Source organism: Antechinus flavipes, chromosome 1 (genome assembly GCF_016432865.1).
Source record: "Antechinus flavipes isolate AdamAnt ecotype Samford, QLD, Australia chromosome 1, AdamAnt_v2, whole genome shotgun sequence".
NCBI lineage: Eukaryota > Metazoa > Chordata > Mammalia > Dasyuromorphia > Dasyuridae > Antechinus > Antechinus flavipes.
Window position 1 is genome coordinate 628,655,080 of NC_067398.1, and position 22,919 is coordinate 628,677,998.

Sequence of the window (22,919 nt, forward strand, 5' to 3'; positions counted from 1 at the left end):
CCTCAAAATAACCTAGAAAATATATATGTAACAGATTATTACCCTCATTTTACAGATGTGGTGGAAATTGAGACATGTATATATATAGTCCACAGACTTTAAGTCAATCTTATCAGTAGAACAAAATAATAGCTTGATTTGGGAACACATAGGGACTTTCTGGCAAATTCCTATCCTATTAGTGATGTGAATTGATTAAATATTATTTCTGTTTCTAATTATGCTATAAATTTAGAGGTTTATTAATCTCTAAGATGTTTTCCACTGTGAGATGACAGTTGCAACTACTGACCTCCCTGGCTTCCTTTAACTCTCAAGTAAAATCCCAGTTTCTATGGAAAGTCTTCTCCACCCTTATTATTGATTATTTTTTATTTATCCTGTTAAATTAAGTTATAAGCTCTTTGAGATCAGGAATTGTCTTTTGCTTCTTTTTGTATCCCCAGAGTTTAACACAGTACTTGGAACATAGTAGGCACTTAATAATGTTTATTGATTGAAAACTTGGATGAAGAAGCTAGCTTTTACCATACTTAGTTTGGTTTACTTTCTGCCTGTTTCCACTAGGGGGCAGCCCAGGAATTAGAATACCTCCATTATAATTGGTAGTTAGGAAAAAAATCCCCAAACCTTATTTATTTATTTATATTTCTATAAATGCATGTATATCTATTTAGCTCTATCAAAAATAAAAATATGTATACATACATATATATATTTGTGTGTATATTTCTATATTGAATAGATCTACCTATGTAATTATACAGATATATTCCTCCGTGAAGTGATCCTTTTTCTTTATAGCAACATGGCAAAGTTTCCTTCAGGTAAGAGGCCATGTAATTCTAGGAATCCAAACATAGCAAGCAGTTATTTTATGAGTGAAACTTTTGAAGCTTCATTGTATGGCCCAGGGTTCAATGGAAGGCAGGAATTAACCAAGTCAAAAGGGGACTTCGTGCTGTTGCTGGGTTTATTTTCCTACTCAGAGCTTCTAATTCACTGGATGGCACATTCAGGTTAGATTCTCTAAGTATTATTTCCTTTAGTTGTGAACTTATTTTATGTGGAAAAAGCACTCGACTTTTTTTTTTTTTTTTAACATTTTTGAGCCTCACTCGAAGTGAGTAAAATCAAAATTGTATTTTGATATAACTGAATCACATTGTGAGAATCAAATGAACACAGGACTTTGTAACCTCAAGACACTATATAAGTTGATATGATATAATGGGAAAAGGCTGGGGTCTGGAATGAGAAAGTCGGTTTCATCTAATTAGCAATAATAATTAATTAAAACAGGAAACTTTGAAAAAAGCATTTTAATTTTCCAAATACATACAAAAATAGTTTTCAACATTTGCCTTTGCAAAACCTTTTGTTACAAAATGTTCTCCCTTTCCCTTCTTCCACCCTTCCTTAGGTAGCAAACAATCCAATAGAGGTTAAAGATATGCAATTTTTCTAAATATCTTTCTATATTTATCATTCTGCGCAAGAAAAATCAGATCAACATGGAAAAAACAACACGAGAAAGAAAGGGAAAAAACAAACAAACAAGCAAAACAACAACAAAAAGGTGAAAATACTATGTTTTGATCCACATTCAGTCTCCAAAGTTCTTTCTCTGGATGCACATAGCACTTTCCATCACAAGTCTATTGGAATTGCCTTGAATTGCCTCATTGTTGAAAAGAGCCACATCCATCACAGTTGATCATACACATAATCTTGTTGCTATGTACAATATTCTCTTGATTCTGCTTACTTCACTTAGCATCAATTCAAATAAGTCATTCCAGGCTTTTCTGAAATCAGCCTATTCATCATTTTTTACAGTACATTAGTGTTCCTTTATGGTCATATACCTTCAGTTATTCAGCTATTCCTCAAGTGACCATTCACTTAATTTCCCGTTTCTTGCTGCTATAAAAAGGGCTTGCTACAAATATTTTTGCACATGTGGATACTTTTTCCTCTTTTATGATCTCTTTGGGATACAGACTCAATAGAAATACTGCTGGATTAAAGAGTTTGCAGTTTTATAGCCCTTTGGGCATAGTTCCAAATTGCTTTCCGGAATGGCTGGATCAGAAAATAAGAAGCTTTAAGTTATTAGGCTAGAGTGAGCTTCTTCAAATACTTCTCCAAGGTCAAGTTTTATCTCTGACATAGTTTGTGGAACAGACACAATAACCTAAGTTGCAGTTTGTCCAAGGTTATTATCTACATTAGGTCTACTTTCTGGCTGATCCAATGTCCTTTCCACTTTTCCCACATTGCCTCCTTCTCATGTGTTTCTATCTTGTTTTCCAACCACATTTTATTTGAACTTCCCAACAACGTTGTCTGGACTCAATTAATTAAAATCCTATATCTGAGCAGACATTTTTCTTTAATCTTAATGAATTCAGTGAAACAACCATTCTGCAGCTTCATTCAGCTCTTTCTGGCAAGCAGCTCCTTTCTGATTTTCTTAGCAACAGGTCTCATTTCAGTTGATTATTCTATGAATGCAGAGAGGCAATGAGGATATGCTTCAAAGTATTGGTTTGGGAAACAGAGATCCAGGCTCTGGTAATTAAGCTAGCTTTATTGACATCATCATTTCCCCTTTTTAGGACTCATTCAGTTTCCAGAAAAATAAAGGCTTTGGATTAGATGAATTTTATGTTTTCCTCTATAACAGATACTCTATGCTTCTATGAATAACCATCTAAAGTTTCAATATTTTTACCTGGTCTTAGCACCAGAAGTTGATTTTACATTGTCATTGGTTTGGGAAGCTCCCAATGTGGAAATTCCTTCTACTGATGCAAAACAGAAATTCTTTTGATATTTAATGTGTCTCAGAGTGATAACTAGACTCCTAAAAATTTAATGACTTATTTATGGTTATGGGGAAGGAGTGGAAACTAGGTCTTCCTGACTCCAAGACTGAACTTTTTTCCACTTTATCATATCTTTGATTGACATAGTAAGACTTGCTAAATGTTTGAATAAATTAATGAATGATATTCTAAACAATTTGATCCCTCCTTTTCTGGCAATTGTCTGATAAACCCTGCTAGCCTCACCTCACTGTGCCACACCCATGGTCCTCTTCCTAGTTCCAAGCCTTAAAAATTCTCTATTTTCCTTCTTTAAAACACCTACTTTTGGCAACTGGCTGTCCTAGGCCTTGGAGACAGCTGAAGTTACTGGAGTGGTTTGCCATTTCCTTCTTTAGCTCATTTTATAGATAAAGAAACTGAGGTACACAGAGTTAAGTGATTTGCTTGGTCATACAACTTTATCACAGAGGAAATTCAGTAGAGACCAAGTTTAAGAGAAATTCCCTATGAATGGTGAAGTTCTCCAAATACTCTTGTTAGTTGATGACATTGTATTGATTTCATCAAACCCTGAAACCTTAGAGGGCTTTCTGAATGAGATTAATAGTTCATCCACACAGGAAAATAATAAATGATGAGGAATGCTTATCTTTCAGACTATGATACAAAATTGGATAAACTAGTTAAAAAGCACCTCCATTAGTTGGCATATATATGTATATATATATATACATCCATGTCTTTCTTTTTCTTTCCTCCCTCCCTCCTCCTCATTTCCTCCCTTCCTCCTCTTTTCTTCCTTCTTTCCTTTCTTTCTTCCTTCCTTTTTCTCTTTCTTTCTTCCTTCCTTTTTTCTTTCTTTCAATCTTTCTATCTGTCTTTCTGTCTGTCTTTCTGTTTGTCTTTCTATCTTTCTTTCTTTCTTTCTTTCTTTCTTTCTTTCTTTCTTTCTTTCTTTCTTTCTTTCTTTCTTTCTTTTTCTCTTTCTCTTCTTTCTCTCTCAATCTTGCTCTTTCTCTGTGTCTCTCTTGCATATCTTATATAGATACTGCAAATAAAAAATGAATTGGACCTGGAATTAAATCTGAACAGGGAAAGAGTTAAATAGATTAACTCTGGAAAACTGCAAAATTCTTATGATGATCCTAAGATCTCCATGAAACAAATTTGGGTACAATGTTCAATACCAATGATTTTCTTGTGACTTAGTATGGTGGCAAGCATTTATGGAGTACAATATGGTCTCTGAAAAATTAAAGTTAGTTACTCAAAGGGCCTGAGCAGACTTCATCATATTGTTACAGCATATGTAATATAATATATGATAAAATATCATGAGATATTATAATATTATAATAGTACTATACAATATATATAATATAATATATCCTGATAATAGATCATGAAGAAGAATTAATTCAAAAATATAATTTTTGCTTCAAATTAAAAGAAAATTAACCATTGACATTTTCTTTTAGGAGAATGCTCAGTTTTCCCTTACCTATGAATGGATGGAAACATGAAGTATTTCTCTTTATGGGTTTTACTCCTTTGGCTTCTGATGTGGGTATAGAAAACTATAGCCACGACCCTTGTATCAAGGGTTGTATCAAACCTCCCTGGAATGAGACATATGTATCATGTGCCCAATTTCAGTCTCTTTCCCTTAAGTTTTTAATAATGGTCTTATGGAATTTCCATTTTATAATTTCTTTGGATATAATCTGATTCTCTCATTCAGGGAAGTTTTAAAAGCTACTAAAATTGTTCAGTGTCAAGCTATAAGAGTTTGTACCATGTAAAATATGCTTTCAAAGCTTGTGAAGGTATAAAAATCTCTTGAGTTATTGTCTAACTCAGAAACATATGATGAAGGTTTTCATGACCTGTTTCTAGCTGGAATTTTTGAGAAATGTTTGTGGCAGGAAAATAACTCAAACTGCTAATGAATAGATAATTCTTTCTTGAACAAGATGACACAGATTTATTTATTAGGTAGAAATCTTGGTCATTTCCTTCCTTTTGTCCCCATTAGAAAATAACAGATTTACTGTAGCAAAGATAAAATTCACCATCTATTTATTATGTCCTTCTTTTCAAGGGGCTCCTATTATACTGGGCTTCATTTACCTGTTTCTCCAGAAAAAAAAAAACCTCATTAAGTCTGAAGTATATGGAATGGTGATTTTAAATCAATTTCTATTTTAGGTTCCCAGAGGCATTTTGGACATTCAGTTCATTTAGAAGCAGATTCCCAGAAGTTTCTGGGTATTGCTACTGTGTTGACAGTCAGGGACGGGAACTGGCAGAGACAGGTAAGGGCACTTCAGGTAAGAAAGGAGTAGGCAGGGATTGTATTTAAAATTTAACTTGGATAAATGCAAAGATTTGCACAAGGATACAAAAAATCAACTGTATAAGTACAGAATGAGAAAGGTGGTGTATTTCATTCTTTTATTTGCCAGTCAGATGTTTTGGAAAAATTCAAGAGAAGAAAATGGAAATTAATTTTGAGGACAGGAGAATCTGAGGGAAGACAAGTGACTAGAAGAAAATGAGATCCTTGTAGGATACATTTAAATTGATGGAGGGTTTATGGATACAGAACTCTATGTCATCACAGATTCATGAATTGAATAGACCCCAGTTAGGACTGTATCCTGGATCTTGTAATAGCTATGAGTACCATATCTCTTTTAGGATCTCTTTGCCTAGAAAAATTGTGAGACCTTATCTGAATGATTTTTTAAAAAAATTTTTAGTTTATTTATTTTTAATACTTATTGATTTATGAATCATGTTGGGAGAAAAAAATCAGAGCAAAAGGGAAAAACCATGGGAGAGGTAAAAATACAGAAAAAACAAGTGAATAAAGCATGTTGATTTACATTCAATTTATCTAGTTCTTTTTCCTCTATGCAGATGGCATTTTCTGTCCAAAGTCTATTGGAATTGCTTTGAATCACTGAACCACTGAAAAGAACCAAGTCTTTCATAAGACTTGGTCATCGCACATTCTTCCTATTATTGTGTACAATGTATTATATTGTACTGCTTGTTTTACTCAGCATCAGTTCATGTAAATCTTTCCAGGCCTTTCTAAAATCAGCTGGTTCATCATTTTTTATAGAACAATAATATTTTCTCAACGTGTTCAGCCATTCCCTAATTGATGGGCATCTATTCCTTTTCCACTTCTTTGCTACCATAAAGAGTTGCTACAAACATTTTTGCACATGTGAGGCCTTTTCCCTCATTTATGATTTCCTTGGGATACAGACCCAGTAATGACACTGCTGGGTCAAATGGCACAATTAGATAACCCTTTGAGCATAATTCCAAATTGCTCTCCAAAATGGTTGGATCATTTCACAATTCCACCAACAATGCATTAGTGTCCCAGTTTTCCCACATCCCCTCCAACATTTATAATTATCTTTTCCTGTCAGTTAGCCAATCTGAGGTGGTACTTCAGAGTTGCTTTAATTTGCATTTCTCTAATCAATAGTGATTTAGAGCATTCTGAATGATATTTTTGTCCTCAGATCTTTTATCCTCTGTCTTTTATCCTTTGCCAGGATTAGAGCTACTGCTAGACGAAGTTTATGACACCATTTTTGCTGGTCTGGATCCTGCTTCCACCTTCACAGAAACCACCCTGTATCGGATACTTAAAAGACGGTTTCTAGCAGTTCAATTGCTCATCTCTGGAAGATTCCAATGTAAGTAATAAGCTGGTTAAAGATATGCATATTTTTACTCTTTTGAGGTCCAGAAGGGAATTGTTTGTATATGGAAGTAATTGCAGGTTTGATGACTTTGTCTTTTTAATTGATATTTACAGTGGGGAATCAAAAGCTTCCTGCAAACATAGCCACAAACTCCACAATAGCTCCCATTTATGGAGAACTTTCCTGATCCTAACTTTAGAAATCAAGCAATACAAATGTTGTTATCCTTAATTTAGAAATGAGAAGACTGAGTTTTAGTAAGCAGAGGACAGACCAACATTAAATCAAATCTTGTAACTCCAAGCCTAAGTTTTAGGATGATGCTGTGGGGGAAGAAAGGGAATGAGCTTGATAATGCGAAAATGTAGTTTCAAGTTTCACCTGTAACACATACTTAATGTGTTAGTCTGGGTAAATCACTTCATCTTTTAATATTGTATAAGACTGTAAATTACAGAGAAGATGCTCACTTGAATGAGTAAAGGTAGTTTTGTCCTATAGAAATTCCCTGTATCAATAATAGCACAGATCCAGTTCCTATTCCTAGTTAGAATCTTGCCAAATGCAATGAAATCGATGTAGAAACTCTTTTCACAGTTTTCCTCTTTATTGTATATTTTTTCACAGGTCCAACAAAGTGTGAGGTTGAGAGGTTGGCAGCAACTAGCTTTGGGCACGCCTATACTCCATCCTGCAAAGACAATGGAGACTACCAACCAGTACAATGCCAACAGGGAGGGCTGTGCTGGTGTGTGGATGCCAATGGGAAAGAAATCCAGGAGACTCGACAGCAAGGAAAGTTACCATCCTGTGGTATGCTTTTCTTCTGACCAATTTAACTTAGCCACGTTAGATTATGTGCATTTATTCTTTTGCACTATTACAGAATTGAAGGTCTAGAAGGAACCTGAGAGATCATTTTATCTGACCAATAACCAATGCCTAAATATTGTGTACACAACATCCCCGGGCCATTGGTTGTCTAGCTTCTAGCATGATGCAGAGGATGGTTGTTTTGACATTTGGAATTAGAAAGACTTGTGCTCAACTTGTACCTCTAAAATTAATCATGTAATACAGGACAAGGCCTCTCTGTTCTTCAGTTTTCTCATCAGTAGAGAGTTTAACTTGATAGTTTCAAAGACCCTTTCCAGCTCTAAATCTTTTATTGTACAGTCTCCAATGAGGAACTCACCAGCATCTGAAGCTATTCAATTCCTGTACAACTTTAAGGAAGTTCCTGGGTCACAAACCCTGGGAGTAAGAATTGTTATTATTATGAGTCAGAAAGAAGTTCACATCAATAGTAACTGTGAACGTGGGCCTCCTTCTCCTTCTATACTACTTCTCTTGGTGATTTCAACAGCACCCGTGAATGTAGTTATCACCACTATGCTGATGATTCTCAAATTCTGCCCCAACTTCTCTACTGACTTCCATTCTGGCATCTCCATTTCTGACATATTGAATTGGATGCTTTGACACTAGCATACTAAATTCTATAAACAAGATGCTCCATTTGTCTCCATCTTGTTTATAGAAGTTAGTATGCTAGGGTCAATAGATCAGATTATAAATTGGGAATTAAGATGTATAAAGACTAGAAAGGTAGAAGGAAACTAATTTATGAAGGGTTTTAATGTCAAAGAAATGATTTTTATTTGATTTTGGAGGCAATAGGGAGCTACTAGAATTATGGTTGGGGGTGTGTGTGTGTGTGTGACTTAATCAGACCTGAGCTTTAGGAAAATCACTTTGATAGCTAAATGGAGGGTGAATTGGAAGGGAGACAGAGTTGAGGCAGGCAAACTATTGCAGCTATTGCAATGGTTCAGGCATGAAGGGATGAGGAGCCTACACCACAATTGGGGCTCATTCCTGTCAGAATCAGAAAAGAGAGGGGCTCATATAGAAGGCAAAATTGTAAAGATCAAACTGACAAGCCTTGGCAACTGCTTGGATATGGAGGGTGAGACATAGTGAGGAGTCTAGGTGAGTCGCTGATTGTAAGCCTGAGAAACTAGAAGGATGGTGGTGTCTTCTATAGTCATAGGGAAGGTAGAGGCAGGACAGGAAAAAGGAGTAGCTAGGGGGAAAGATAATGTGTTCAGTTTTGGACACATTGAGTTTAAGATATAAAGTTTGAGATGTCTCAAAAGTATCCAATAATAATACACAATAAGTACTTAATAACTGTTTATTAATTAATAAGTGTTTTGAATTTGAACTCAGGTTTTCCTGACTCCTGGCCCAATGATTTATCCTTAGCATCTCCTAGAAGAGTTTGATCCTTGAACACCTAAAATACATTGGGGAAAAGATATTCCTGTTCTGCCTCTTTTTGTATTCTCAACATTTATTACAATGCTTGGTATACAATAAGTACTTAATACATGTTTACTGATTAATAAATAAGTGTTTTGAATTTGAACTCAGGTTTTTCTGATTCCTGGTCCAATGCTTTATCCTTAGCATTTGACCCTTAAGCAACTAGAATACATTGGGGAAAAACAAAACTAACAATGGACACAAATTCGTACAAAGGAAAAAGGACTCATTTCAGAATTAGAGGGTCCTAAATCAAATTTTGTGAAAATATTTACTCTTCATCTTGAGTTATTTAATTACTCGTCTTTACCCTTAGTTTCATCATGTGTAAAATTAAAGATTAGATAAGATTGTAAGGTCCTTTCCAGCTGTAAACTTGACAGTTGGACACCAATACATGATGATCTATAACTCCAAGCTAAATGATTTAGAGTCAGAATGTCTTTTTGACATCTCTCCTCTGCACTACCTCTTCAAATGGAGATACTTTTTTTTTTGCAAATGTCTTTTCCTCCACATTCATTTGTAAGTTTTTTAAGAGCAAATTCCAAATGGCTCCTATCAATACTCAGCATGATTCACACATTAGACACTTTAAATGTTTTGTTAGATTGAATTGCAGAAGGAGTTCTGAGAATTCAATTCAGCAAATATGTCTTATGTACCTGCTATATGTAGATTCCTATTATAGGCTGAGGAAGGAATAAAACTTGAGTAATCAATTAGTTGGTTAGATATTTGAGATAATATTTGGCAGCTGGTGATGTAGTGGATAGAACACTGGGCTTGGAATCAGGGTAAAAAGTGCTATGAATGTAGTGCCTGGAATATAGTTGGTAATGTGGGGATTTTAAAATCATTTTTCAGTCATGTCTGACTCTTCATGACCCCATTTGGGATTTTCTTGGCAAGAATACTGGAATGCTGAAGCTCATTGTACAGATGAGAAATCTGAGGCAAACAGGTTTAAGTGACTTGTTCAGGATTACACAGCTGGTAAATGTTTGAGGCTAAATTTGAACTCTGGTCCTCCTGACTCCAGCTCCAGTGCTCTACCTACCAGTGGTTCTCAAAATCTGGTCCAGAGCATCCTGGGAATCTCTGAAATCCTTTCAGAGAGCCTACAAATTCATAATTAATTTTTATTTTTAATGTGATCAATATCTATAACTATAAACCACATAAAAACTCTTTGGACAGATCCTCAATCATTTTTAATAGGATAAAGATATTGAGAACAAAAGTTTGAGCACCACTGCACTATACCAATTAGCTATCTCCTAGAGGATAATAGATGCTATGTAAATGTTTACCCCTTCCTCCTCTTTCCCCATTTATTATGTGCTTATTGTGTATCACACACTGTGCTAAGTGCTATAGATACAAAAGAAAGGCAAAACCCCAAACCAATCAATAAACAAATATCAATCTCTTCTCTCAAGGAGCTCAAAGTTTATGGACAGAAAAGATGAAAACAACAAATGAGATATAGACAAATAAATTGTAATCAACAGAGGGAAAACATTCACATTATGGGGAACCAGAAAAGGCTAAAACACAATATATTCTCATACATAAATGTTGGCAAAGGAGTTCCAAGAAGCTGTAAAAAGCAAGTGTGACTTAATGGGAAAAAGCCTGCTATCAACAGTGATCAAAAAAGTCTTTTTGGAGTAGGTAGCATTTGAGTTCTGTTTGAAAGGATGGGTAAGGGTAGGAATACTCTAGAAGAAGCAGCAAGAGTGAAGGTATTTCCAGGAGAAAGATCAGCTTGATTATAGACAGAGAGGTCAGTAAGTATGGAGTATAAAGAAGTAAGGAATCAAATTGAGCTGGAGAAGCAAGTGTGGGGGACAAATTTAGGAGGCAACATGGAGGGAGCTATTGATAGGTTTTGATTAGGAGTAAAAAGCCTTATTAGTTTGGGAGAAACATTAGTTTAGTAGTGTTAGGAACGATGATTAGGAGTCAGGAGAGAATGATGGAAGCAGGAAGTATGGAGAAATAGTATGTTAACAAAGGGAATGAAGAGAAAGGGAAAGATTCGAGAGATATTTTGGAGGTAGAATTCATAATCAGATATCAAAAGTGGCACTGAGGAGAAAACATCAAATTTTTAAACATAAGAAATTGCAGGATGTCCAAAGTAGGACCAAAGTATAAAAGAAGAAGCTGATAAAAAGTTCAATTTGGGATACACTGAGTTATAGGTGTCAGTGGGACCTCTAGGTGTCTTTAAGGAGAAGGAGATGTTTCTGAATCTTAGCATAGAGGCGAGAGAAATAAATTTGGGACTCATCTGCAGAGAAGTGGAAGTGAAAACCGTGTATGGAAAGAAGCCAAGAAGATTCCAAGCAAATCACTACCTTTAAAGACAGGGAAGAAAAGGCAGTGAAAGTCTATGTGATCACAGACTAAAACAGTGGTTACAGAGCTGACTTTGGAGTTAGGAAGAAGACTTATGTTTGAATTCTAGTTTGAATACATACTAAGTATCAATCAACATTCATTCATTCATTCATTTATTTGTTTATTGCTGAGGCAATTGGGATTAAGTGACTTGCCCAGGTCAAATAGAAAATGTTAAGTGTCTGAGACCAGATTTGAACTCAGATCCTTCTGACTTCAGGGCTGGTGCTCTATCCACTGCCATCTAGCTCCCCATAATCAACCCTCAGGAAGTTAGAAATTCAGTAAAGAGAAATGAAATTTTGTGCCTTAAATTTAAATTTATTCAAATCATCTCAATTTTTTGACTCTTCAAAAACTCTCAATGATTCAAGTGATAAGGGAGAGATTAGTATGAAAAGAAAATTCTTCATAGGGCAAGCAGTATAGAATTTGTTGGAAATTTATGGATTTGGATTTAGTCTCCTGGCCAATGGGCAGTGTTCATGAGGCCTTACTTTGGAACAAAGCAAAGTGTCTGCTTTGTCATCAACTAAGACTCAGTGTAATGGTCATGTAATCTTTAATGTTGGAAAGCATGAGATCATAGGATCATAGATTTGGAAAGAGTCCTAGTGTTAAATGGAGGAGTGCCCCTTTTAATAACTGATTGTTCACATTGCAACTTCCTAAGAAAAAGCTGAGATTCTCAAGGAAGAATTTCTCAGGGGTGAATGTGGTGTTGGCCATCCTAACATTTGTTTTCTCCACCTTTGTTTTGTCCTGGTCCAGGTGCAGAACAATCCTGTGTCTCAGAGAGGCAGCAGGCTTTGTCCAAGCTCTTCTTTGGGCCTGGTGGACACTTCAGCCAACACAGTTTATTCTTTGTCCCAGAAGAAAGACAAGAACCTCAGAAAGTTGCTAGGTTTGCCAAGTTCTGCCCACCTTCTTTCAAAGAGCTGTTTGTAGACTCTGGGCTGTTGCTCCCTCTCACTGAAAAGGGAGATGCTAAACAGTTCTTTACCTTGGAAACTGTCCTCAGTGAAGCCATTGAAGCAATATTTCCCTCTAAGGATTTAGCAGCAGTTGCTCTCCAGTTTACCACAGACCCAAAGCGACTCCAGCAGAACCTTTTTGGAGGGAAATTCTTGGAGAACATAAGCCGTTTTAACTTCTCTGGGGCCATTGGTGCCAAGAGTACATTTAACTTTGTCCAATTTTTTCAGCAAATTGGCCTAGAAGGAATCAAGAACAAAGAAGATTTAATTGAACTGACCAAACAGCTATCAGCTGGCCAAGATTCTATCCATGATGAGGCGATACCTATAGATTCAAAGGAAAGATTAAATTTAAATCAACCAATTGTGGGCAGCTTTGGCCAGAAGATTAATTTACAGGAAAACCAAAACAGACTAAAATTTCTTGCCTCAATTCTGGAGCTACCAGAATTTCTTCTCTTCTTGAAGAGTGTGATTTCAGTCCCAGAGAACATAGCCAGAAGTCTAGGTGATGTAGTGAAAATGGCCTTTGACTCCCAGGCCTGTGAACAGCCATCTGGAGAGTTGTTTGTTCCCACATGTACTGAAGCAGGGAGTTATGACCAAGTACAGTGCTTTGCTGGAGAGTGTTGGTGTGTGGACCCCCAGGGCAGGGAGCTCCCAGCTTCAAGGATTCAAGGCCAAGGCCCCAAGTGTCCCACTGAATGTGAGATGCAAAGGGAACAGGCACAAGTTTTGTTGAAAAGCTTACCTGCAGGGTCAAGTCTTGCTGTGCCCTCCTGTTCAAGTGATGGAAGTTTTCTGCCAGTTCAATGTTCTGATTCAGGGTGTTACTGCGTTGATTCTAAAGGTCAAGTCATCCCTAGAACTGAAACAGTGAAAGGAGAGCCCAAACAATGTAAGTCATCGGTCTTTATAAATTATCAGACCTTTCTTAAGGGATCATCCACTTTAGAGCTATAATTGCTATTGTAATTCTCCATTCAGAGAAAGAAAATGTTTTTTATAGTGTCACTAAATTAATAAGTAGCAGGACTAGAATTCAAAGCTCAGAATGAATGAATGAAATGAATAAAATAGTATTTAGACTACTTATCTCATAGGGCTATTGCAAGGAAAATACTTTGTAATCCTAAAATGTGCATATGTTATAAAACCAAAAATATATGATATCCAAAGATTAGTAATTCAGTAAATAGAATGCTTGACTGGGAGTTAGGAAGAACTGAATTCAAAACAAGGTTCAGATACTTGCCAATTATATGACTATGGGAAAATCAGTTAACTTCTATCTGCCTTGGATTCTGCATCTCTAAAAGTGGAGATAATAATAAGTACTAATTTTCAAAGATTTTTACAAATATAAAATGAAGCAATTAATTTTCAAAGTACTTTGCAAATCTTAAATGCTATATAAATCCTATTAGTAAAAATTATAATAAAATAAATTAATGTCACTAGCATTTTTTATAGATGTCTTTATTATCAGTATAATCTAATAATGACTGGTGAGTTACAAGAGTGACCTAGTTTCACACTTAGTGTTTTTTTGCCTCCAGTAATTCAGTGACTTCTCTTTGGTCTTCCACATTTAGAGTCTCTTGAACTGACTTGGTTGCTCTTTATTTTCTCTAGGTCCAACTACTTGCCAGTTGGCTGCTGAGAATATATTTTTACGGACAGTGCAGGCCTTCTTGAGTAAGCCCAGCCAGTTCCCCCAGCTCTCTGACATTTATATCCCCCAGTGTAATTCCAAAGGTCAGTGGAAAAGGGTACAATGCAATGGGCCCCCTGAGCAAGTCTTCAAGTGGTATCAGCGGTGGATCACCCAGAACAATGGTGGTAAAGATCTTCCCCCTGCTGAGTTGATCCAACAAATAGGGAGCTATAGAGAAACATCTGAGACCTTTAGCATCTACATTGAAAAACTATATGAGGCTGGCCAACAAAATGTCTTCCCACTGCTCACTCGCTACTCTTCCTTCCAAGACGTGCCGATTGAAGTGTTGGAAGGCAATGTAACAATGACTGAAGATGATATCCTTTTTGACCCATTTTTATTCTGGCAACTCCTGACTGGACAGCTTAGTCATTATCCTGGGAGCTATACTGATTTCAGCTTCCCCTTGGGTCATTTTGAGCTTAGAAGTTGTTGGTGTGTGGATGAGAGTGGGCAAGAACTGAAAGGAACACAAGTTGAACCCAACAGAGTCCCTGCATGTAAGTAACTAGATAATAAACTATAACTATATAAATAAAATGGAGCAATCCACTTAGGGTTTCAGAGCCTCAGTTTCCCATTTGTAAAATGGAACCAACAATACCTCCATATTTCTTTCAGAGAGTTGTCATTTGAATTAAATGAGATAATTTGCTGTGGGGGATAGCTTTCTGATCCCAAAGAGAATCTGACTGAGTAATAAAGAGCTCTTGTATGCTCTCATTTCAATGGAATTCATTATGCATTTAGCATGGCAATATCCTGCTAATTATGCGTTTAATTTGGTATATATCTATTGCCATATATCCTGCTATTTTGGTTCTTTCTTTCTGTGGAATCAGCTGGGGCTAAATTACTTGCCCAGGATCACACAGCTACTAAGTATTGAATGTCTGAAGTGGGATTTGAATTCAGGGCTGTCACTCTATCTATTGTGCCACCTTGCTGCCCCTCTTTTTTTTTTTAAATAGAAGTCAGATACTTGACAGTCTTAGACTTGGCAAAGTACTTCAAATACATTATCTCAGTTATCTGGGGTAAATACTAGAAATGTTATTACCTCCATTTTACAAGTAGAGAAACTGAAGTTCAGGCACATTCAACAACTTGTCAAGTTACTAATCAATTTGTAAGTGTTAGATATAGAATTAAAATGCCAATCTCCTGAGTTTTCTGTCTCTATTATATCATGATGCCTCAAATTCCCTGCTTAATGTTTTTCTTAAAATGCATTACCAGAATTTGGGATGAGATCTCATCTCTGGATGAGACAGAGGCAGTGTGGTATATTAGAATGACCACTGAGATCAAATGAGATACTCTGAATTGCTTTGCAAATCTTGAAGCTCTATATAAATGTGAGTTATTGTTATGTGAAGGTTCTTCTCTTTTCAATGGAATTCATAAGAAATGGACAAGGTACAAATTACAATCCTTTTATTATTGTTATTTTAATAAATATTGTTATATACTTACATTATTATAAAAAATCTTTTTAATTATATAATAATATATGTATAAATAATATACATATATAAACACATATGTGAGAAATATGACATTGGCGTATATACATACAGATTACATATATATAAAGTATATAATAATATTATATATGCCAAATCTATAATTTCATTGAGTTGGGAATTCCTGGTAAGGAAACCTCTCCTATCAATGGAGCTCAACAACTTTTCTAGAATTGTCTGTGGCACTCAGAGGTGAATTAATTTATCCAGGCTTAGAGAACTTAGATTTATCAGAGGAAGAATTTTAATCCAGGTTTTTCTCTTTCTGAGGTCTGCTCTCCATCCACTGTGTATTTGAATTTATTATATTAATATCAGTAGCATAACATCCATGTGATAACTTTTTAAGTGATTGGGAAGAATTATCAGGTATTTAATATTGACTAAGTTTACTTTTGTGGTGGGATTCTTCCAGGTCCTGGTGCATGTGAAGAGGCAAGACTTCAAGTTGTTCAGTTCATTGAAGAAACAGAAGAAATCATCAGGGCTTCCAACAGCTCTCAATTTGCCTTAGGAGAGAGTTTTCTGATGGCTAAGGGAATCCTGCTGAGTGATGAAGAGCTCTCCCGTCCTCTCTCCTTCCCATCAGGGGAGATGTTCTCCAAAAGCATGTTCCGTGGGAGTGACTATGCCCTTCGATTAGCAGCACAGTCTAGTATGTCTTGGAATATTTCTTATGTCCTATTCAGTACTCTTAAGCCAGCAGCAGTGGGGCGAGTTATTTTTTTCTAATCTGCCTTCCTCAAGGCTGGGGTGGACTTGCAGTTCCTGCTTCCTGGGGGGACTTGCCCACTTTTGGCTACTTCTTTTCATATAGTGGAATTTAGAGCAAGGGATCCAACACTTTATTAGCCGTATAGTCATGGGCAGGTAATTTAAATTCTTTGATCTTCAGTTTTCCAATCTATAAAATGAAAATAATAAGAAATAAAATATTTACTGCATAGGGTAGTTTTCAGGAAAGCATTTCACAAATAGCAAAGTATCATAAGGATCAATCAGCAAGAAACCACTTGTTAAGCACCAACTGTGTGCTAGGAACTGGGAAATAAAGCCCTTGATCTGAAGGAGTTTATATTCTGTTGAGTTTATATTCTGTTCTAGAAATATATATACAGGATAAAGACAAAAAAAAATACAAGATAGATTTAGAAAGAATAATCCTGCAGAAGAGCATAAGAAGGAATGGTGAGATAGGTAAGATGAGAACCTTCCATCTTTGCACAATCTATCTCGAAGAACTTTTGTAAGGATTGAACTCAGTAATGTATGAGAAAGTGGCCTGAAAAAAAAATATAACACTAGGCCTTAAAGTCTACCAAAAATATTTTTACATTATAAAATTGTATAAAGAAAGTCAAAAACATTTCATCCATCCCCAACCTGAAATGGTGAGGAGGGACCTTGGTGCCTTTCAATCCAGTTATCTAATTTGAGAGATGAAAAGACTGAAGCACAGAGAAAGAAAGTCACCTGATTAAGGTGATATAGCATCAGAGTTATACCTAGAACACAGGACTCATGATTCTCAGTTCACTGTTCTTTCCACTAAGGCATTTCATCTCTCAAATGATAGAATAAACATTTCTTTTAAAACTTTTTGGATGCCTTTTTTATATTCTTTTCATTTCCAGATATATCATGTATCTTCCCTTCTCAGAACCATCTCTTAAAACAAAAAAATTAAAAAAGAGAAAGAAGTATGTATGCTTGTGGAAGTACTTCATGAAAACTAACTGACATTCTAATCAAGTTTAATAGTATATGCACTATTTTGTATCCATAGATATCTACTTCTTCAAACAAGGAAGGGAGGTAAATTTTTTAGACTCTCTTCTTTGGAATCAAGCTCAGTCATAATAATAACCCAACAGGGTCAATCTATCTAGGGTAGATTCTCACAGCTCTGTAACTAGCCCAAGGTCACCAGGACTTTCACACCAGAACCCCAACATTCAAGGGGTCATACTTTTTCCTGGTAACCAAGTGCTTCCTCTGAATATCATTTTGTAATCAGCTATAGGATTCTATTGCTGCATGTCAGCCTCTTCGGAGCATCCATCTTTTCTATAAATTCCAGGAAAATATATGTAAGATTCTCTGGGAGTATTAACTGCCTCCTCAGGGAATTATGCTGTATATTACTATCTCTCTCAAATAAATTTGACCAAGGTAAAAGAATTCTTAATTAATGATAGCCATGAACTCTCATATTGCTTTCTCTTTTACATTTTTTCCCCAAATTTTCCAGCTTTGTCCTTCTATCAAAGAAGCTACTCTGCTCTGGGAAACCCTGTGAATGAAGCTAACCTTCTGGGTTATCATCCATATGTACCCCAGTGTGATGGGTTTGGTAACTGGGAACCTATCCAGTGCTCTGAAAGTACCGGTAAGGCATCTATTGTTTGGGATGATAATTCTGTTATTATCATGTTAGTACCCCGAGTCATAGGTGCTATAGAAAATATGTTATTTGCATGTTTGGAGCCATCCCAAAGGGGTAGAATATAGTAGCATTTGGTATCAGTCCTAATGCATTTGAAGTTCTGTGCTGCTTCTAAATGGGAAGTCAACTAGGAGAGTTAATCGAGGGGGAAATAGTTCTTCCAGCTAGTACTGGGGGAAAAAAGACATGAGAAAAATTCTGGGTGGCATTTGGTGTAACAATCCCCTTCTTCAGATTTCTATTTTCTCTATTGTAAAACAGAATTCCAATGTCTCATTCAGTTCTAATACACTAGAGTTTTATATAGGTGGTATATCTGAAGTTCAACTCCAACCTCAGATACTTATTGGTTGTGTGACCTCAGATAAGTCACTTAGCTTCAGTTTCTTCCTCCATAAAATAGGGATTATAATACCTTTCAAGATTATTTGGAATATCAAACAAAATATTTGTAAAAAGCTTTGAAAATCTTTTAACTACTATGTAAATTTTAGCTATTATTATATACATACATACATAGAAATAAGAAGAAATTATAACATTCCTGTCTTAGCATACAAACATAAATTTCCTATACCAGACACATTTCTGGAGAAGATAACAAGAACAAAGAGAGATAGTTTCTATCTTCCCCATTTTGGAGTCAAGATTAGATCAAGATTGTCAGCCAGTGGTGAGGCAACAGACAGAAAAAAAAAAAGAAAAACTATTTTAATGCTTTTGGAAGAATACAAATGCACACAATTTTCTTTTATTTATCTTGTTTAATATTTAAGATATTAAAACTATTTTATTACTATTGGTATATTTATATCAATAGTCAATAAAATAAGTTATATGTTTCTATGTTGACATTTACTGATATGCCTTTTATTTTCAAAGAGTTCTCTTCTTTCTTTTTTACTCAGTAAGCCATCTCTTAAAAGAAAGAGACAAAAAAGTCATTCAGCAAAAACACTCAACAAAGCAGCCATGTTTTATTGGATATAAGAAATTTCACATCCAAAATTTTCCCACACATTATCCTAATCCACCTATTTGTTTTTGGAGAGGTAGCCAATTGCATATATTTTAATAGCTTCATATTCTTTTTATGACATTTATTTTGTGATAATTCAAATTTCTACAGGAAAAATTATAATTCACCATTAGATCTTGGTAAATGGGAAAACACTACTCAAACTTATCAAGAGCATACAAGCATTTTCTCCTGATTTTGTCTATCTCCCCTGCCTTAGTATATATTACCAAGCAAAAAATTTTATGAGTGATACCCTCACCTCTATCCTGGTTTGTGCTGGAGTCAGTTTGAACTATCTCAGAGATGATTGTGAAATTTTCAATTTCAATTTTCATTTTTACTTTATAAATTGGCGAATGCTACAAATCAATGCTTTGATTTATTTTTTTTTGTCTAGACTTAAGAAAGTGAAAGTTGGAAAAATGTTAGTAATGAAGATTAAACTTAAAAGTGTGAATTTTTTTTTTCAGAAAGCCAGCTGCTAAATATTTGCCAACACCTCCCCCCCACCTCCTTCATCACTAACCAGATTTTGTAATATCTCACTCCTTTCAAGAATGTTTTTTAATTTTCATGGTTTTTATTTTAGAATATTAATAGAATTTGTTTTTATGTCACCTTTATAGTTAAATATACCCTCTTGTCCTCTTCTGTGCAGTAAGACATCCATCCCTTTAATAAAGAATAAAAAAGAAAAAAATACAGCTTAGCAAATATAATCAATACATCAGCCAAGTCAAATAGTAGATGGAATATTTTATACTCATAATTTCCTACCTTTTCAATGGTAGTAAGGAGATGTAATTTAAAATTTTTATTTATTTATTTTTAGCACATTTTTTGAATCATGTTGGGAGAGAAAAAATCAGAGCCAAAGGGAAAAATCATGGAAGAAAAAGAAAAAGAGAAAAAAAGAAAGTGAACATAGCATGTGTTGATTTATATCCAGTCTTCTTGCTTCTTTTTCTGGATGTAGATGGCATTTTCTGTCCAAAATCTATTGGGATTGTTTTAGATCACTGAACTGCTGAGAAAAACTAATTCTTTCATAGTTGATCATTGCACCTTCTTCTTGTTATTGTGTGCAATGTATTCCTAGTTCTGCTTGTTTTGCTCATCATCAGGAAACAATTTGTAATTGTTTTTGTATAGTTCTTGCAGTTGTCTTGGCAGGAGGACCCCCAAGTATTTTATTTTGTCTACTGTTATGTTAAATGGAATTTCTCTTTCTATCTCTTGCTGGGGAACTTTGTCAGTAATATATAGAAATGTTGATTTGTATGGATTTATTTTATATACTGCAACTTTGTCACAGTTGTTAATTTTCTCCAGTAGGTTTTTGGATTATTTTCTAGGATTCTCTAAGTATATCATCATATCATCTGCAAAGAATAATAGTTTTATTTTCTCACTGCCTATTCTAATATCTTTAATTTCTTTTTTCTTTTCTTATTGTTAAAACCAACATTTCTAGTACAATGTTGAATAATAGTGGTGATAATGGGCATCCTTGTTTCACCTCTGATTTTACTGGTAATACATTTATCTTCTCTCCATTACAAATAATGCTTTGTGGGTTTTAGATAGATACTGCTTATTATTTTAAGGAAAGCTCTCTTTATGCCTATGATCTCTAGTGTTTTTAATAGGAATGGGTGCTGTAGTTTGTCAAAAGCTTTTTCTGCATCTATTGAGATTGTCATATGATTTTGGTTGTTTTTTTTTTTATTGATATGATTGATAATGGTAATAGTTTTCCTGATATTGAATCAGCCCTGCATTCCTGATGTAAATCCCATTTGATCATAGAATATTATCCTTTTTATGTGTTCCTGTAATCTATTTGTAATATTTTATTTAAAATTTTTGCATCAATATTCATTAGGAAGATTGGTCTGTAATTTTCTTTCTCTGCTTTGTCTCTTTCTAGTTTAGATATCAGTGCCATATTTGTGTCACAGAAGGAATTTGGCAGGACTCCTTCTTTACCTATTTTTCCAAATAGTTTACATTGTATTGGAATTAATTATTCTTTAAATGTTTGATAGAATTTATTTGTAAATCCAACTGGTCTTGGAGATTTTTTCTTAGAAAGTTCATTAATGACTTGTTTAATTTCTTTTTCTAAAATTTCTAAAAGTTTCTAAAAAATTCTCTTTCTAAAACTATTTAAGTAATTTATTTCTTCTTCTGTTGACCCAGACAATTTATATTTTTGTAAATATTCATCCATTTTGGTTATTGTCAAACTTACTGCCATACAGGTGGGCAAAATAACTCCTAATTATTGTTTTAATTTCTTTGTCATTGGTAGTAAGTACAATCTTTTCATTTTTGATGCTGGTGACTTGGTGTTTTTCTTTCCTTTTTTCTGATCAAATTAAGCAAAGATTTATCTATTTTTTTCACAAAACTCTTAGCTTTATTTATTAGTTCCACAGTTTTCTTAGTTTCTATTTTATTAATTTCTCCTTTGAGCTTCAGAATTTCTAATTTGGTATTTAATTAGAGATTTTACATTTGTTCTTTTATTAATTTTTTTTAGTTGCATGCCTAATTCATTGATAGGAGATGCAATTTGTCAGCTCTTCACAACCAAACTTGGTTTTTATAATTGTAAAATTTTCATTTCATTTGTTCTGTTCTTTTCATTTGCATTATTTTGGTGTGTGTGTGTGTGTGTGTGTGTGTGTGTGTGTGTGTATGTATAAATATATTTTCCTGGTTCTGATTACTTCATTCTTCATCAATTCACATCTTTTCCTATGCTTCTCAAATTTCTTCATAGTTATTTCTTACTCTATGGCAACAGTACATTATATTCATGGACTAAAATTTACTTAATTATTTCTCTATTACATATCACCTATTTTGATTCCAGTTCTTTGAGACTTGGAAAATATATAGTATGATTTGCCCTATATCTGCATTTATATCTAACAGTGACTGGATTTTTCCATCAGCAAATCCTTTAGAAAAGTTCCCAGTTTAGGTATGATTTAGCCTAATCTGAGATTCTAGAATACTTTGAATAACCAGGATAGGAAATTATTACTAAATTACTAACATAAAAACTGAAAAAAAACCTTCTATAAGTAGACTCATGATCAAGAGCACCTCTTTAAAAATCCTACTCCAATCTCTTCCTCCTTAAATCCTTTCATATGTCCAATGTCCCCTGGCATGTTTTAGAATGATAGCATAAGCTGGATACCATCCACTTCTATCTACTCAAAGAACATAAAAGCTTAGATTTTTGAGCTAGAAAGGATTTTAGGGATTATTTACATGAACCCTCTTATTTTCTGATGAGGAAATTCAGACCTAGAGAAATTAGATAACTTATCAAGGTCATAGCAATTAGTGACAGAGTCAGAATTTGAACTCAGTTCTTCTAACTATAAGATCAGCTCTTTTTCTATTACACTTTCCCCATAATGTGCTGTCTTCCTGTAGGAATAATTCAGAAAGTGAAACAGTGTGGAAACAGTGTGGTTTGATCTCCAATTAGGTTCAAGAACTAGGATCAGTCTGGGGGCAGAGAAGGTTCATTTGTGTCTGCTACAGTTAAGAATTTTACTAGGGCTAGGCAGAGTTCTCTCAACTGTGGTCTGAGACTTCATCTCTGGAGAGGAAACAATTCATCTTGGTCATTTCTTCTCATGTCTTTTCAGGTCAGCGCTCTAGACAGGAACTGTGCCATGTTGCTAGCCCTAAGAGACTGGACCTAGTGATATTTTCTTCTCTGTGGTAGAACTGTTACCTTAAAAAAGTATTGCTTTTTTTCCGACTATTCATTTCCATCTTTTGAATGGACTGTCCATTCAAAACTTCAAGTATATGAGCCAATATTTTTATTTTTCAAATTTCATGGCACCTCTCCTGTTTTCCTGATATTTTCAAAAATCATGGACTTATCAGTTACAT

The 22,919-nt window shown here is 34.8% G+C and overlaps 1 protein-coding gene across 1 annotated transcript in view; it reads left to right on the forward strand.

The window, feature by feature from the left end:
* Nucleotides 1-22,919, forward strand: part of TG (thyroglobulin) — a 359,469-nt gene that overhangs the window by 15,422 nt on the left and 321,128 nt on the right. The window contains exons 6-12 of the mRNA XM_051971107.1: nt 5,043-5,149; nt 6,413-6,556; nt 7,193-7,378; nt 12,074-13,177; nt 13,915-14,499; nt 15,941-16,180; nt 17,777-17,914. Coding sequence (XP_051827067.1) covers nt 5,043-5,149; nt 6,413-6,556; nt 7,193-7,378; nt 12,074-13,177; nt 13,915-14,499; nt 15,941-16,180; nt 17,777-17,914 — 2,504 coding nt within the window. The remainder of the gene's footprint in view (nt 1-5,042; nt 5,150-6,412; nt 6,557-7,192; nt 7,379-12,073; nt 13,178-13,914; nt 14,500-15,940; nt 16,181-17,776; nt 17,915-22,919) is intronic.